The 17,563-nt window shown below is 40.0% G+C and overlaps 1 protein-coding gene across 4 annotated transcripts in view; it reads left to right on the top strand.

Moving 5' to 3' along the window:
* myo3b (myosin IIIB) overlaps window positions 1-17,563 on the top strand; it is a 71,791-nt gene that overhangs the window by 1,169 nt on the left and 53,059 nt on the right. For 2 of the 4 annotated variants that reach the window (XM_085134801.1, XM_085134802.1), the window contains exons 3-9: window positions 5,823-6,006; window positions 7,586-7,606; window positions 8,291-8,425; window positions 10,213-10,317; window positions 10,598-10,697; window positions 11,248-11,324; window positions 11,966-12,111. In XM_085134801.1, coding sequence (XP_084990927.1) covers window positions 5,823-6,006; window positions 7,586-7,606; window positions 8,291-8,425; window positions 10,213-10,317; window positions 10,598-10,697; window positions 11,248-11,324; window positions 11,966-12,111 — 768 coding nt within the window. Of the gene's footprint in view, window positions 1-6; window positions 5,494-5,822; window positions 6,007-7,585; window positions 7,607-8,290; window positions 8,426-10,212; window positions 10,318-10,597; window positions 10,698-11,247; window positions 11,325-11,965; window positions 12,112-17,563 lie in introns of those variants that run through there. The other 2 variants (XM_085134805.1, XM_085134803.1) reach the window with 2 other exon arrangements.

The raw sequence follows: 17,563 nt of genomic DNA, 5'->3' as shown, positions 1-17,563 counted from the left end.
CAAGACTCCTCATCTGTATCGCTAAAAAAAACAACAACAACAAAATGCACAGCCCTAAATCTTAAACCTGGATATCTTTAATCACTGTGTCAGTTTGGTTTTACTTTACTCTGTGAAATACTGTAAACCAGCAATCATTCAGGGAAAAAACCGGAAGTTAGATGAAAAAAAAGTTAAATAGGCTACATTATGATAGTTATGCAAAAATCGCAATATATAAAACACTTTTTGTGTTTTACACTTACTTTAGCTTAAAATGCTCATTGTCTTTGTCTCTGTTCATTACCACAGTGGGTTTAAAGTCGAACAATAAAGATGTGAAATGTACACTTCCATCTTTAGTACAGAAGCTTCATCACACTCTGAATTTCCTTCTTTTATAGGCTTTGCCAGACCTATACCACCTTCAGTTTTGTCTTTACATGGTGAAAGACGTGGTCAGGTGACTGACTCTGATGTTTAAGAGTATTCTCTTTATTGCCGTTAAGAAGCATTGGGCTTGAGCAGGAAGTATAACTCCATGCATTTAAGAAGATGTCCTGCTTCTGGTCAATAGACATCAGTGACCCAGTTCAGTTGGCAGTTAAACAGGCCCATGCTGTCACACCACCTCCTCTGTGTTTTCAGGGGGTCTGTTTTGGATCACGAGCCTATTCGAGTCTTGTTTTCTCATCACTGCGTACAACTTTGGGCCAAGTTCATTGGTCCAAAGAATTTCTTTTAGAACTAGATGTTTTCCAGCGACTATTTTGGCATGTTGTTTGCATCTCTTTAATTGTAGACTTTCACAATAAATACACCAAAAGCTTCAGAACTGCTGTTGATTTGGTTAGATGCTGTGAAGTGGTTTTCCAAATAAAAGATTCTGTAATCACCCTCTTTACTGCATTGTTGATTTGGCCACTTCGGAAGCTTCCTGTCTCTCTGATAGGTCAGTTTGGTATTTTTCTGCCTTATGGTAGCCTTCTTTAGCCTTCTTTACTTGGTCTGATGCCTCTTTGTGCCTCTATGTTATGAATTCTCATTCTCAACAGCTGCCGAACTTAAACAACTGGAATCAACTCCAGACTTTATATGCCAATAATGTGGAAACAGACCACACATGGCTCAAAGCTGCATGTGTAAAAATGAACAGACCTTATAAAAAAAAGTTTTTAAACCTGTTTCTTAAACCCCTTGAGTTAAAGTTTAAAGTGTACAATTAAATCACTTGCTGATTACATCATGTGTTGGTGTCCATACACGACACTGTGTGAAACACTTAAAGACCTGACTTCAGGTAACACATTATTAGAGTAACACTAAAGAAAAAAGCACTGGGTCACCTACACATTACATCAACAGGAGCTGCCTGGCCATGGAAACCCCGGCCATGAAGCTCCCAGCACACAGTTTTGGTGCTGATGTTAATGCCAAATGAGGCACAGAGCTATGGACTCATCAGAGCATCTGCAACTTTTACATACTATCCGCCTCAAACGATTCCAGTCTGTAAACTTTACATGGTTTGCTTGTCATGCCTAAATGTTTTCCACTTTGCAGTAATACCGCTTACAATAGATCAATTGATTATCTTGAAGTTAAGAAAATTTCACAAACTGCCTGATGACTGACCAAGACAAATGTAAGAACAAAAAATTGCTTCCCTGCTACGATTGCAGATGCTTTTTCATTCAGTTTTGTTGCGTTTAAACAGTAGCACAGCCATACTCGCATCCATCACAGTGGCACAGATGTGGTGTTTGTGATGATATGGCTGAGGTTAATTTATAATTAATTATAAATAAGAAATTATAATTCATTTAAGACTGATTACTTAGATGATGATGGTGCCTTTTTGTTATTACGGTTGATGCTTTGTGTATCCAAAGATGTCAATCAGGGATCATTAATCATGCAGGTGCACTGCTAAGATTAAAGATGTTAATGTTTAAAATAAATGCATTTGTGTCTGCTTGTGTGAGGCTTTGGCCTTCCAGGGTGAGAAGAAGGGCGAAATGCTTCAGGCCTGACTCATGGCTAGTGGAGGTTTACCGTAAAGCCTCTTCATATCCCCTTAAAAGGGATTATTGGTTTTTTCCCCTCTCCATAGACTTACCAAAGGGGTTTACCCAGCAGACTTCCCATAAGGCTCTGCCACAGAGGGTGGAATTGTGCGAGTTTGATGGAAGCAGAAAATTAGATTACTGCCTTTCACTCTGTACTGTTTCTGGTGACAAAGATGTGCTGCAGCCGATCACGTCATGTGCAGCTGTTACCACCTCAGACCTACACTTAGCATTGTGTAGATGCACAGAAAATGTGCCCAATGAGCAAAGGCAGAGCAGGGTAGTTTTTCCAAATATAATCACCGTGTTACTATGCACATATTCCTGTTTTATAACCAAAAATACCATGTGCCACTGTGTATCAGACACAGCATCCCTTTTTTCAGCTGTGCTGACAAGAATGGTAAACAAAGGGTAACCTGAGCACTGCAATCGAAGAGCAGCGGTGTCCTGTTCTTAAGCGCTATTTCACTGTATCTCCTGCCCATTTAAAGAAATTCTCGTTGCCTTCTGGCAGTAAAAAAGAGCTTGAACAAGTCTTTATTGATCAGATTTGGTTCTCATTTATGTATTTACATTGTTTTTTTATTAAGTAGGCACCGAGCGGTTTAACACAGTTCCAGTACAGAGCATAAAACTGATGCTGAGCTGAAAAGAGACTTTATAGCTGATGCTATTTTTAACCTTAGTTGGCTTCCACAAATACATTGTATACTTTAAATGCTTTAATGATCACCATTATGCCGATAATCACTTAGCAAACATGTCAAGTTGAATGCAAGAAAAAAAAAATCAATAAATTGATCTTGTTCTCTTTCAGCATCTCCCAGCCTGTTTTTTTTTTTCTTCTCTTAGATGCTATAAAACTTTGCTCAGTCTATTTTGTGATCCCTCGTCATAGATTGTACCTGCCTACAAATTATAGTCAGAAAAGTTTTATTCAAGAAATAAAATACCAGTAATTGTGTAGGAGATTAAATGAAGGCATGGTTGTTTGGAGCGGCTGTTTCAGCTGCAAATACATGTGTGGAGAGAACCTTTTGTGTCTAAAAATGTTTTTCATTTGCACAAAAAACTGAAGAAACATGCTCTCTGTGTTTTTAATTAGTTTGTTAAAAAATGACAGTCGAATTGTGTGTTTCCCCCCCTTATTTGCTACTGCTGTAGTGATTAATCAAAATGTGACAAATACCCATATCTGGGAAAACGTTCAAAATGAGGAATGGTATAAAAATGTTAGAATCTTCTATGTAGTTGGTGCAAGTGTCGGCTTGTGTTAGGGCACTTTCCAGCTCCTGGAATATGTAGCATTGTGGTTTTTTCAGGTGAAACTGATTATTATTATTATAATAAAGTACCGATCCAGGCACATTGTAAACGCTTAAACTTAGACTAAAAAGCTGAAATACTTACATATTTGTAGTCTTATATACTTATAGCCTGGGAGGGGTTTTTTTTGTCTCTGGAGGCTCTGGATATCTTTGTCATATTGCTTTAAGGTTTATAAGGCTGTAGAGCATCAGAAGCTGTCTGAACGAGTGAAGCAGCAGCAGCTCGGTGTGTAAAGGACATTATGATCAGTGTGAAGATAGGCAGAAACCATGTGACTTAGAAACTGTTACGGACTTCCTGGTTACTGGGCTGCAACAGGGGATGCTTCATATCAGCCACCATTATGAGTGGCTACATCTGCCACCTGAATATTTAACAGCACTGTGCATCAGGTTGCAGATTACTAGTGAATTATTAATCCCTATAGATTGGCATGAACTAGCCTGGAGCGTTTTGTGGTGAGGCAGTGGCAAGCACGTTCACAGTAGCAGGTATGTCTCACTTACAGCTTTATCATCTGCACTTTATTAATTTTAAATGAGTTATGAATAGATTTAAGTGAGTGAGCTAACATGTGGTATGTTTTTGATGGATTCTTTTCAAAAGGTAGGTTTTGGGGGAGGGTTTGTTGCTCAAATTGGGTGAGATCAAAGTTCTTGTGCTTCTTGTAAAGTTCTAAAAATATAATATTTACACATTAATCACTAAATTAATTGTACATTTAACAATAATCTGCATACAGGCTCAGCTCCACAACTAAAAGTTGGAGGAAAACGTTGCAGATATCTCAGAGAAAAGCTACTGTAGAGAAATATGAGCTGTCTGTTATAGAAAAAAATAGGTGTGGCGGCAACAAGTGACAGGTGATGTTACAGTACTTACAGAACTTGCAGTAGACATCCTTAAAGAAAAAATATATTATTAAATCTCAAGGTGAATGACTGTAATTAGTCTGTACTGCTCCTTATGTAAATTCCAACAGTGTGTGCTCCACTTATGTGGGCAAACTAGCGTTGTATGTGATGAGATAAAAACATTACAGCTCATGGGGGGAAAACTCTCCACTTTGATGGTTTTGCAAAGAGATGTTGACATCTCAAATGATTAATTCCTAAAGTGTTGATGGGTAAGACAACATATTTGTTTATAAATAGTAATATATAAGCGATCTGATATATTTGTATTTAAATGTGTGATGTGAAAAAACTCATAATTACAGCAGGCACTTTGGCTTTTTCTGCGATCACATGCAGCTCCTTGAAGGACACTCTGAAGGGTATCACTCTGTGCTGCATGCCTGTGCGTCTCTGCAGAATCGTGGTATATCCGTCTAATATCAGTTAGCATGCCATTGCTCACGGTGCATGCACAACATTTCATAAATCTGTCCTCATGTGTGAGTTGCTGCGCCCCCTGAGGGTTAAACATCATTCACTGTTTTTCCCATCAGTATGCAAACTTCCCCAGCCTTTCTCAGGGTCATACAACCTCCGTGATGCATAACACATTTATGACAAAAGGAGCATTCGTGAGAATTGCACACAAACATCACGCTTATCTGGATTATGTGTCGTTTTGTAAAAATAAGATTCATGCATCCCGACATGGCTGTATCACTTGCTGATCCATCATGTTATTTGTTCCCATATGTTTTGACACTTAATCCTTTGCATCATTGGCCATATATGTTGTATTTTGCCACAGAAGCATCACATGTTGACTACAAGGAGGATTTACATTGGTGTTTTCCATCCCCGTTGGTCATTAGTGCTTATAACTGTAATAAGCTGAAGACGTGCAAACGCTTTATAGTTTTATACAACAGTTTATTTGGAGGAGTGGCAATGCTTCAGTGTTCACTCAGGACAGCGCTTCTCAAGATAATCTCTGACCAATCCGATTGATCTTTAGAAGATTGCACTTCTTAGTGTGCAGTGACAAGGTCCCTGTGGACAGGGCTAATTCAGTAGCTGTGGGAAATGTCACTTGTTGCCTGTCCTCCCATGGAGGCCATTCCTGTTGCTACTGGTGTTGTTATATTATGATCGCCAGAGAGTCTTTGGTTGTAATTCTTCTCAGCCCAGATGAGTCAGGAGAAAATAACACTTGCCATGTAAGTAGAGTGTTGTCCTCTCCATCCATATCTGTGGACTTATTTTGCTTTGATTTGTCCAGGTCGATGCAGTCATTGGTTTTAGCTGAACAAAAATGCCTCAGGGAATAAATGTACTCTGTGTGCTTTACCTGCACAGTTTATAGGTTTTAATTACTTGCTGCTCTGTCACGGTAAGGTTCAACTGTTATTCACAACAAGCATCCTTTCTGCAAGACGAAGTAGTGAAGGTTTTAAGGGAATTAACGTTTCCATTTGTTTCTGTAAACTTTGCAAATTATTCAAGATTTCTTTTTTTAAATCTTGGTATGACTGTTTTTATTGTCCAGGAGATCACTATATGGACTGTACCCCTACAAGTCCAGCATGCTTGGACTGGAGACTCTGGGCGATCCGTCAGGTGACTGGGATATAGTGGAAACCATTGGCAAAGGAACTTATGGAAAAGTCTACAGAGTGACCAACAAAAAAGATGGGAGTCAGGCAGCAGTGAAAGTGCTGGACCCGATTAATGTAAGTCCGATTAAAGTGTGTTTACTGCTGGACCCGGCTTCTTGTTGATTGTTTTCAATCTCACAGAACTGGTTAGGGTTTAGATGCAGTATCTGTTCAGGCTATTTTTGCAGAATAGTAATGATGTGTATGTATGATGTCAGAAGGTTTGAGGTGTATGAGTTTATGCTGATGCTGTTTGGCAGCGAAGTAATGGTGATTTTAAGGTGTTTTGACTGTTGTGGGAGTAGATCTAGCTGTGGATGAGCACCCATTAGCTCAGTGGTTCCCAGCTTATCTGGTTTATAGCACCCTGAAATGACACTATTTGATTTAACCAAGACAGCAGGCAGAAAGAACAAATGAATGTTTGCAAATGCAGAAGAAATCTGTTGAAAAACTCCTCACCTGACTGCCATGACCTTTGTGATTATGAGAGGAATGTGCTTTGTAGATTTGAGCTTTTGCTGTTTGCCCTTCCTGGTGCTAGATTTGTGTTTCCTCTTGGTTTTGAACCAGGGATCATTTGCATGTTAGGTGAATGTGTAAACCACTACCTACACATGCAGTTAAGATCATGGAAAATACAAATACCTGAATTTCACTAAACTTGGTGCACAGACTTTTTGGATATGAAGATAACATATAAACTGCACAGCAGTTATTTGTCAGATAATTGCATTTCAATAAGAGAGAGATCATTTGGAAAAATAAACATATTTATTCAAAGACAGAATTTGAATAAAAGCTATTTGGTGATCAGACTCAGATGAACCATTCCAGCAGAGCAGACACCCATCAGTGATAGAAACTGAAGATGAAGATGACAGCTTAGATGGGGCTCCGAGAGACTAGGGTAAAAAAATAATTATAGTTGAGGTCTAACCGACCACCTGTTTAGATACCCACATGTTGCTCACAGGAACCACACATGACTTTAAGTCTTAATACAAGTTAAGCAGCTGAGTTATAGAAGAATGTATCCCCATGGAGTTGTCACAAAAGGGAGAATTGGAGACAAATCCTTTTTCTTTTTGAAATGTCACTGTCAGCCTCCTAGATTCACTTGCATGGCAGTGGACCGTGCTGTTAATTGAATCTGAGGGCTTTGACCCACATGTTGGGAACCACTGATTTAGATTAGGGCATGCTAATGTCATGCCGCACGTGTAAATACAGCCAGTTCTGCCAGGTGTTATCTCATAGCTAAACAAAAGCATAACTAAACCTGCCTAAAACTCCTAAGAGCTTTAATTACTCTGCAAATCCATTTTTAAACACTTTCTTTAGTTGAACCTGCACCTTTTTTATTGTTTCTTACCTTCTATGGCCTTTTTTGGCTCTTTGTACATCACTCACAAGCCTATCCTGTAGAAGAAGTAAAACTTAGCTTAAAGATGTAATTTAACTGCTGGCTTTATGCACATTAAACCTCCAGGTTTTCCTGATGAATTATATGATATCTGACATTGCATGTATGGCTCACTGTAACTTTTTATTATATAGTGTTGGTGAGGAAGTTTCTACCTTGCAGGACCTCATAATACTGCGACAGAAAACTAAACCCACTGTGTTTTTCTTTGTAACCAACTTGTCTCAGCATTCGAGCCATTCAAACAGAGTAAGTTGCCGGTACTTTTCCCCCTCTCCATCTTGATGCAGTCGTACTTGCACTTGCTCCTGTGATATATATCAGTGTCTCCCCTTTTCATTTATTTCCTGTCGTGCTAAATTTAACGTGCTCTTACCAGAAACTGTAGCTCCTGCATCGCCTGTATCCTCTCTGTATAACCGTCCATTTGTTTGCGTGATAAGGATACTGTAGACTCTGAATTGGCAGCATATTGTGGGAGTGTGACTCGGTCTGAGGCGAGCCTGTGATTGTGTCAGTGGAACAATCCCCATCCTGGCAGCGCTATCCACCATGATGTGCCCCTGATGGCCATGAAGATGAAGCTGCCTCCTCTCCCATCCCTCTCCCTGATTAGACTGCTGACACTATCACTCAGACATCCAGGAAGAGAAATTCTGCCTCTCTGACTGTTGATCTTCCCTCCCACTGAGATTTACTTTGATAGAAAAGTGCTTCCAGAAATAGTTCAGCACAGCGGGCCCATCCCTTCCTTTTTTACTGAGTTTATAACCCCATCTTTAGGTTTCTTATTATAGTAGCCTAGTTCACTAAAAATGAAACGCAGCCTGAAATATTGAAGCACAAATACACCTTTTATAACACATCACAGTGTTGATTTATCTCTTTCCTTGCTGTACTTAAACACTGCTTGTTTGCTGATGCTGTTTAAAGGATGTGGATGAGGAGATTGAGGCAGAATACAACATACTGAGGTCCCTGCCCAACCATCCTAACGTGGTGAAGTTTTATGGCATGTTTCATAAGTCGGACAAATTAACTGGCGGACAGCTTTGGCTGATACTGGAGGTGAGCACTTTATTATGTATATTTGTATAACACGTGTTACACTTTTCATACTTTATGAAGGGCTTATTGTCAGTTCTCATTAATGCAACTGTGGTTGGGAAAATTATTGCGACCATGTTCTATAAACTGGCAATCTGAAGAAACTGAAGGCAGGGACCAGGTCTGCCACAGCACACAGTTAGTTGCTGTCTTCAAAGTGGCTTTGGTGTTTCAAGAAAAGCCATTAAAACAGTCACTCTGTCAGTCTGTTATCAGTATGTGATCTCATTGGCCCTGACAGGCTAAGATTAAATGTAATGTGTTGGCACCTATTTAGAAGTGGCTGACTGCAGTCTTTCTGAGTCAGACTGCGATTGTTAGGAAATAGGTTGCCTCCTGTCGAGCAACCTGTGCAATCGCTTTGTGATCAACAGCTAGTCTCCTTGCAGTCTGTTGCTTATAGCAAACAAATTCAGTGCAATCACCAAATTTTTTTTATAGTTGCAAGGAAGTTGCTGTCTAGTTTTTACTCTAGTGTGATTGAGCCATAAGAGTTAGATCCTTATGTTTGTAGGTTAAATATGAATCTACACCATAGCCAGTTAGCTTAGCATAACAAAAGAAACAGCTAGCCTGGCTCTGTCTGAAGGTGTCTAAATCTGGCTCTCAGCCCCTTCAAAACTCAGTAAAGATGATATTCTGTCACTATTATTTAAATCCCTGCAAACAACAGTGTAGAAAGAAATAACACATTTTGGTTTTATTACCAGGTTTATACCACTTGGAAGCTTTTGCTATTGCTTTATGTCTGCTTTGGCTCAGTGGGAAATGGGCCATTTGTGTGTCAGGTGTACTCTTCAGTTTGGCCATAATAATGGTGGATAAAGCTGTCATTTACCTCAAAGACCACCCATATCTCTGACAGTCCACAAATGGCAGAAAGGAAGAAGAGTGCTAGTCAATAATAGCATTACAAGTTTCAGAAACAAAGAAAATGAGAGAGAAAAACACGTTATTAGGCCTGAGGGATACACAGTGTGAGTTTGGTGGGAAATGCCAGGGTTGTACCAAGCTTCAAATTAGCCATGCGTGTATGCACAGTTAGTGCAATGATTGTTATACCAAACAATCTGTTACCTGAAGTGTCTTTTTCCTGTATTTCGTCACAATTTCATAATCAAATGGCTCAAGTTAATAAAACCACTCTTTAAAAAATGAAGTTTAAATCTCTGAAATCCTTTTTCACATAGACTGGTGACAAATTAAAGGAAAAACATTAATCCACTGGGTCTCACAGTCCGAGAAACCTGGGAATTAGTTATGCCAGCAGAGACATTTTGCTGGGATAGCTTTTGCATTTAGTCAGAAGGTTAGTGCAAATCAATATAAAGTGTTCTGAGTTATCAGCTTTACAGCTTTTCAGGATCAGGATCACAGTGACTGGTTTGATTAGAAGTCACAAGTTCTTAACCTGTTTGAATGCTCTGAGACGTTTTGGAGTGATGTGTTAGGTTAGCTGATTCACAGACATGAAGAATCTTTGCATATTGAAGCTGCTCTCTGACCAAGTACTGACCAAACACAATAACACCATACTGAGACACTTTATGTTGGTTTACCCTTTAATTTGTCGCTCTTCTGTATATAAGAAAGCATTGATCTGGGTCTCAGTTAGCCAGGAAACACCACCTACACGAATGTCAATGTTATTGTGCTGCGTGTGTGTGAGGGCTAGCTCTTTCCATGAATCATAATCTGAAGTGGTGAGTGATGGACGAGTCACTGGAGTTTCTCTGTCTCCCTCCCAGCTGTGCAACGGCGGCTCTGTCACAGAACTCATCAAAGGCCTGCTGATGCGTGGCCAGCGTCTGCAGGAGCCTGTTATCGCATGCATCTTATGCAGTGCCCTCTTGGTAAGATGGCCCTCTGCAAAGGCGCAATTGCAGGGGGAGGAGGTGGGACACCAACATGCAGAGAGCGTGCTGAGGATTTATTTTCAGCTGGGGAAGTGTGACAAGCAGTTATGAATGTCTCTCCTTCCGAACAGCTGTGGGAGTTCTTTTATGTAGTTTGTACAGCTCAACTTTTAATGCATCATATTCAGATTTATTTATTTTTTTACGCAAATGACTAATTGTGTGTCGTGATTCATGCTCAGCAGCACCTTGCATTATCTGTCCTCTAATTTAAAAGGGGCTCCAGCATTTGCACAACAACCGGATTATCCATCGTGATGTCAAAGGCAACAACATCCTCCTGACTACTGAGGGAGGAGTCAAACTGGTTGACTTTGGTAATGATCTTTGAAAGAGGCAATTTAGCCGATCCAATCTTTTCTCTGAAGTGCGCTGTTATAGATAAATGACTCTTCTTTTGTGAGTGATCTTTTGGAAGTGTCAGCAACATTGTTTGTGAAGGCAAACACAAGCGCAGGATAAATCATTTAACCCACACTTTAGTCCCATGCTCACCATAACGTCTTTTAATTCATGGACCGTAGCCTTAGCCCGAAGCTATTATTGCTCATTTAAATTGCATTATTTGATCCTTTGCATATTAAAAGAAAGCTGCTATGGCAAATGACTTTGAGTCACCCCCAGGCATGTTTATGTCCCCTGTGTCATGGAGATGAAGTGGACTCACGCTGATAAAAATCTGTCCTACATAATTTGAAATGATTATAGACCATTATTATTGCTGCTTGGCAGGTTGCCACACTAAATTATATGCCAGGATTTATTGATTAGTTCAAACATTTACTGTCTGCTGTAATTTATCCCAAGAAATATTCATGCTAATGTAGTAAGATCGAATTTTGCAATTTCTTTTCCATTTTTTTGTAGGTGTTTCAGCTCAACTGACGAGCGCACGACTGCGGAGGAACACGTCAGTCGGGACACCGTTTTGGATGGCTCCTGAGGTCAGAGTCTAAGGGCTGCACACGCATGTTCATGTCTAGTAATGCAGCAGTAAAACATGCACACGTGTTTTAGTGGCTAATGGATTCTTTTTATATACATGTACAGTGTGATGTAGCTGTTAAACAGAGCGCCTCAGTTATTTCCGTGTGACTCTCCCTCCCATGTGTCATTGTGTATTCCTCTCCACGGGTGCAGCTCTTGAGGTCGCCTCAAGGTTAATAGCTGGGAGTCTGTGGCCCCTCGGCTTACTCTTTTGGCAGAAATGAGGTGCGGTGATTGAGCTGGTAGGGAGGGACCTCGGGGGCAATTAGAATAAACTCAGCTGTAAAATGTAGTGTCAGTTCTAATTATTGACTGTGGCAAAGAGAAGCTCATACCCGGAGCTACTGCACTGACCTGCCTTTCAGTGCTTGTTTTTAAATGGGCTGCGAATAAGCTTGGCAGACTGTTTTTGGCATTAAGAGGATTTTTTCAGGTTCACAATGCTTTTTAAAAAAAAAAAAAAAAGTAATTTTCTTTGAATCATTAATCTGAATTTAATACCCTAAACATAAAACAAAATTAATCTCACCCCTCTTTCTAGAAAAACGGACTTTCTACTCGGTGACTGTCTAAAATGGACCCTGTGAATTGTTTCCAGGTCATAGCCTGTGAACAGCAGTACGACTACTCATATGATGCCCGCTGCGATGTGTGGTCTCTCGGCATCACAGCCATTGAGCTGGCGGACGGAGACCCCCCTCTGGCTGAGATGCATCCAGTCAAAGCCCTTTTCAAGATCCCACGGTGAGTCCAGTAGAGGGCGCTCCTGCCACACAGCTGGAGGCAGCTGCCACAGGGACATAAAAAAAACCCTTTCCTTACTGTCAGGAGGAAAATTCTGAACTGAAATTTATGATCAAATGGATAAAAGGTAAAAATCACTGCGGCTTCTCTGACAACTGATTTTGTGCTGAATTTAGAAAATAAAAAGCTGAATCGGTAGGCTCTGCTTCACTCTCCCAGTTGTCGCTGCATTTTCGTCTTTGCCGTCTGAAAGGACGCATCTGCTGAATAATCAGTGTTTAAAATCTCCATCATCAGAAACGTAGAAGTGTTTGGCGTTAAAATTAATGCAGTGATTGAATCTGTAAAAATATTCACTGCTGGAAACCGTGTGTGTCTGATGATCATCTGAGAGCTTAGTGGCTACACGCAGTTGACCTTTTGTTATCAGTACAATCGCGCAATTATCTCTCAGTTAGGTAGAGATATGCCCCTTCTGATTGCAATTTGCATTGGTGATTAGCTCCATTCACATTGAGATGAGGCTGTCACCTCCTCCCAGTCACAATATTATCTCCTCCCTGCCAAGACTCGGGAGCAGGCCTTGTGTAGCAGGAATTATGGGAGCTAACGCAGCATTTCATCAGCACCAAATTTTAACCAGAATGTAAAATAATTATAAGAGAAATTACAGCTGATGGCAGAGCGCGTGGGTGAAGATTTTGTCAGGCTTTGACTCTGTAACACATTTGTAACTCTTTTTCTCGCTTCGGGATCGAGTTTGGAGGATTCATCATTCATGTCTTTATGTTTTGCACGGAAATAAATGCAATTAATTATTGAAAATTTGCAAAAAACAGAGGTTGTCCAATTCCAAGTTTGTTAGTCAACACTTGGTACGATCGTATTTTCTTAGAGCAGTCTTCAGGAATAGTTTTCCAGGCTTCTTGAATGATATTCAAAGCTCTTCTTTGGATGTCAGCTGCCTTTTGCTTCAATAATGTTGAGGTTTGGGCTCTGAGGAGGCCAATCCATGACTGATAGTGTCCCACTGTGTGCTTTTCTATTAATGTTTGCTTTTACTGCACTGGCAGTGTGTTTGGGATCATTGTCAGGCTGAAAAATGAATCTGTTGCAAATCATAAACCAGTCTCCATGCTGTTTTACAGACGGCTGTAGACACTCACTGTTGTACCTCTCACCTATACATACATACCTGTATATATACATATAGATGAGAATTTGAGACAGAAATTTCAAATACTTTCCTATTTTTTAAAGACATGACTTTCAGTCTTATGTCTTTTATCCCTCAGTTTCCTAATATTTGTAAGGACACACTGCACAACATGCTGTTATATATTTTAGGATAATGCCTCTTTGGGAATCACCTCGATAGTGCAAAAACTTTATTTTGGGCCTGTCAAACTGTGCCATCTTTGGCATATTTTGTCAATTCAGCTAAAGACATGGAAACAAAATATGTGTTTTTGTGACAGGCTGCTGGTAACAAAGGGCCTAAAGATGCACTTTAAAATGTTATGTGTAGATGCGACACTGGTTCATCCCTTGAGTTAAGCGCCTTTCAGATGCATGTATGATTCAGAGGTCAGTGTTAAGTAGCTTAACAAAAAAAACCCCCAAAAGTCCTCTAAAAAATGATGAGGTACCACAACTGAACTGGACTGAAAATGAATATAAAAGCACCCAGTGTCCAAAGAAATGTTTTAAAGACCTTCACAAAGCTGGGACTGTTAGTCAAGACCACAAAAGTTAAAAGAAAGTCTGGCTTCTTGGAGGCAAAATATAAAGAAACAAGTTGCAGTCATACTTCCCTATTAATCACCAGCCATAATATTAGACATTTCCATTTCACCAGACAGTTTTCAATCATTCCTTGAGGTTTCTTTGGCCTTTCGCCCTTTATGAATAACTCTGATGATGATAGAATTGGAAACAAATACTTCAGTGACATTTCGTCATCTCTTTTCCAATCAAAATATGTATTTGAGCTTTTCAGTGTAAAACGGGACCTTAAAGGTTTAGAAGTTGTTATAAATCACAACGAATGTGTCGAACCATGAAATGATTCTGTTAACATGTCATTTATCTTAAATATGTTTCCCCCCATTGCTGCAGCGGCGCAGACAAAATCATGAGAAAAACCTTTTATGACTTTGTGAATAAGGAAATGAGTTTCACCTTTAGGTCTTTGGTGGCAGTGAGAGTGATTCATGAGGAAATCCAAGAGATTCATCGTCACAGGTTTCGATCAATCCACATTTTTTTTTCTTCTCAATTTAATACGTCACAAACTATTACTTGAGGAGCCTCTACCTGGAGTATTGTCCTTGAGTGGTGCATGTTTTATGAAACCTGTGTAAGCGCGAAAACATGTAATAAGCATTTTCATCTCTCTGGTATTTTACAGTTGCACGTAGTAATGTGTTTCCAGGGTAAAGGTTTCACTGTCGGGTAGTTAATCTTTTCTGTATTATCCACTTTGTCATTCTTTCTCAACTGAAACACATCCAGATAGTAAAAAGGAAGACACATGCACGGTTGTGGATCACATTCCTTGCTTTCCTATGCTGTTTGCTGGACAGTTTCTCGAGTCAAGCTGTGGATTTAATTGCCCATGTGTGGGGCCACTCCTGAGCCCAGCAGCAAATAGCCATTATGTCATCGCTTTGGCCGTGCTTTTGGTGGAAAGGATTCTCATCCCAGCAGGCTACCATGGATGATAAGAGAAGCTCTGACAGCTGTCAGAGAGGACGCTGATGAGCTCGATGAATTAGGGGCACCTTGGTAAATGGTCTGTTTGTGCGACAGAAAAATCACACACTTGATGAGTTGTGACACCCTGTTGAAGCATGCATATGCTTGTTGCTTAATTTCTAAATTGAACCCAAGGTGTCCATGATGCTTTTTTAACTATTACCTGCTGTTTTGAGTGCGTATGACAGATGTATGATGATCATGGTGACCATGAATGAAGGTAATGGAGCATGTCAGAGGACAAAGCTGTAAAATCAACTGCAAAACTAATTATAGATACTCAAGACGAAGATGGTGTCTGATATTTAATATGCGGAAAGGTTAATTGCTTGAGCCAGTGCTCTTGTTGCCACACAGCCTCACAGTTTCCATGTAAAGTCGAACCAAAGTGTGTGTCCAAGGTTGTGTTTATTCAGCGTTACCCCTGTCGATATTAGCTACATATTAGATAGTACATGTATGTGTCTGAGTATGACCAGGACAAGCAGAATAAAAGTAAATGATGGCTTGTCAGAGGCAACAAAGGCTAACACAATCATGCAGCTGAAGGAAAGATATCCAGACTCGTGCGCTGTTGAGTGTTATAGTGTGTGTGCAGCAGAACAGATGTCAACAGAAGTGGTGTCCCCTATTGCTTTCAGGACACCATATTTTGAAGCCTTGGTGTCAGCGCTTTTTTCTGCCACCATGCTGGTCGTCTAAATATGGGAAACAATGCCATATTTAGACCAGAGGATGGAGTGCTAATTCAGCAGCTGATGTTAGCAAGCTCGATCAAGAAGCTGCATTCATAAGCTGCGTGGGTGTAGCGCACAGAAACAGACACCTGCTAATAAAGCAGGATATACTAGTATTACTATCGCTATTTTACTCACCGAAAGTGCAGCATAAACCTGGTTATTTGCCAAATATTCATTTAAAAAAACAAACTTTGAAAGCCACCACAGATAGAAACGAGAGGTCCACATGAGGAACTGGAACTGTTGTGGTTGGCGGCAGCAATAAGTTAAACTCAATATTAGTTTTATTTTTTTTGTAAATGTTCAAGGGAGATGGAGGTTATTGTAGCTGTCATAGGGCAAGAGGTGGGGTACACTCTGGACAGGTTACCAGTATATCTATAAAAATGTGGACTAGGTAAAGTAAAACCCCAACAGCTAATTAATCAATATTTCCATATTTTCCCATTTTAGCCTCAGCCTATCCAAGCATACATTTGCCTGTGTGAACAAATCACTCTCTGTTGTGGTCCCTTTCACTGATTGCATTGCTGCCATCTCCTCTGTAACCTCATGTACACAGATTAGTAGTTGGCATATACCATGGACATAACAGCTCTCGTCCAGAGCCAGGGAGAAAAGTCAGAATTGCACACTTTGTTTATGGCCATGTTCCCCGAGTGTTATGGATCCCATCCCTGCTATATAGATTACTTCCTGGTTCCAGAGTTATCCGAGTTTCATATTGTAATTTTTTGTAGCAATTTCTCCATTAAAGCCACTATTTAAGGTTAAGCCTTGTCTCAAGAGTCATGCATTTGAGTCATGCATTCAGCCTGTCTCACAGCTACTCTTGACAGATTTCCCACAATGTCCTCGATCCATCTTGTCACGGTTCACTGCTTCTTTTTTCTCAGGGAATACGGCAGAGTCCATCAAACAATCTTTGAGAAATTCTCCATTAAAGAATAACTTATTGTTTTTTGCAGTATTATGGGAAATTGCTGAATTCTGGTCTTTTAGCACAGGAGTGTATGGGGATTGACTCGTGTTTGCAGCCTGCCTCGAGTGGCCATTGAAGGAACTGCAGATTTGGCACTTTAGCTTGGCTTCATTTTTCAGTCCTGAAGGTTGCTGGTTGATATAGAAATGTTAGCATGTATGTGCCCTGTGCTGTAACCAGTGGTTAGAAATTAGTGAGGTTCCTTATTCCTCAAACTGTGCCCCAGTAGAAAAGGCCATTCTTCTGTAGAGACTAGGTCCTAAAGCTGCAACACAATCAAACCCAGAAATTTTGAAAGCTATAAAGGAATTTATTTTGTACAGCTTCCCTCTTTTGCAGGAGCAACCGTGTCTATAAAAATATGAACGAAGAGTGTTGTTTGTATAAAACAATGAAATAAAACAAAATGTCAAAATACGGATTATTCCTTCCCCTGAAATTAAAATACCACAAGGGAGAAAATTGCTTACTCAATGGCTTGCTGTGCCTCTGATTCACCAATTAGGATTCCTCATGAGTTATGCATTGACCTGACCTCCTAAACGCCAAAACAGAGGCCAACAATTCTCCAATTTTTCCTAAAGTCTTTTCAAAATAAAAGCCATCTAGGTTGTCAGACTGTCCAAGTGATTTGTACAAATTTTTACTGTATTATTTAAAAGGTCCAGACTTTGGTAGCCTCGTAGCTTGTTATGACAATGATCTGTGCCTAAGGCTGTTTTTAGGATTTGTTTTAAATGCTATTTTTTTATTGCAATAACTGCTGATGAACATTTACCAGGTTATGGAGCTAAGACTGAGAGAAAACGCATCCATCCTTAGTTCCTTTCTTGGCTCAAAATCCCTCATCCACCAGCAAAAATGAAACATTTTACATGTGGATGATCAGGGTTGAAAACCTGCCACATTTTCTGTCACAGAAGAATGGCAGAAATAATGCTGAATTTTGAAACCGTGTACCTCACCGATGTTT

This window comes from Neolamprologus multifasciatus, chromosome 16 (genome assembly GCF_963576455.1).
Source record: "Neolamprologus multifasciatus chromosome 16, fNeoMul1.2, whole genome shotgun sequence".
NCBI lineage: Eukaryota > Metazoa > Chordata > Actinopteri > Cichliformes > Cichlidae > Neolamprologus > Neolamprologus multifasciatus.
Note: the sequence above shows the minus strand (reverse complement) of the source record. Positions and strands in the feature narration are given on the sequence as shown.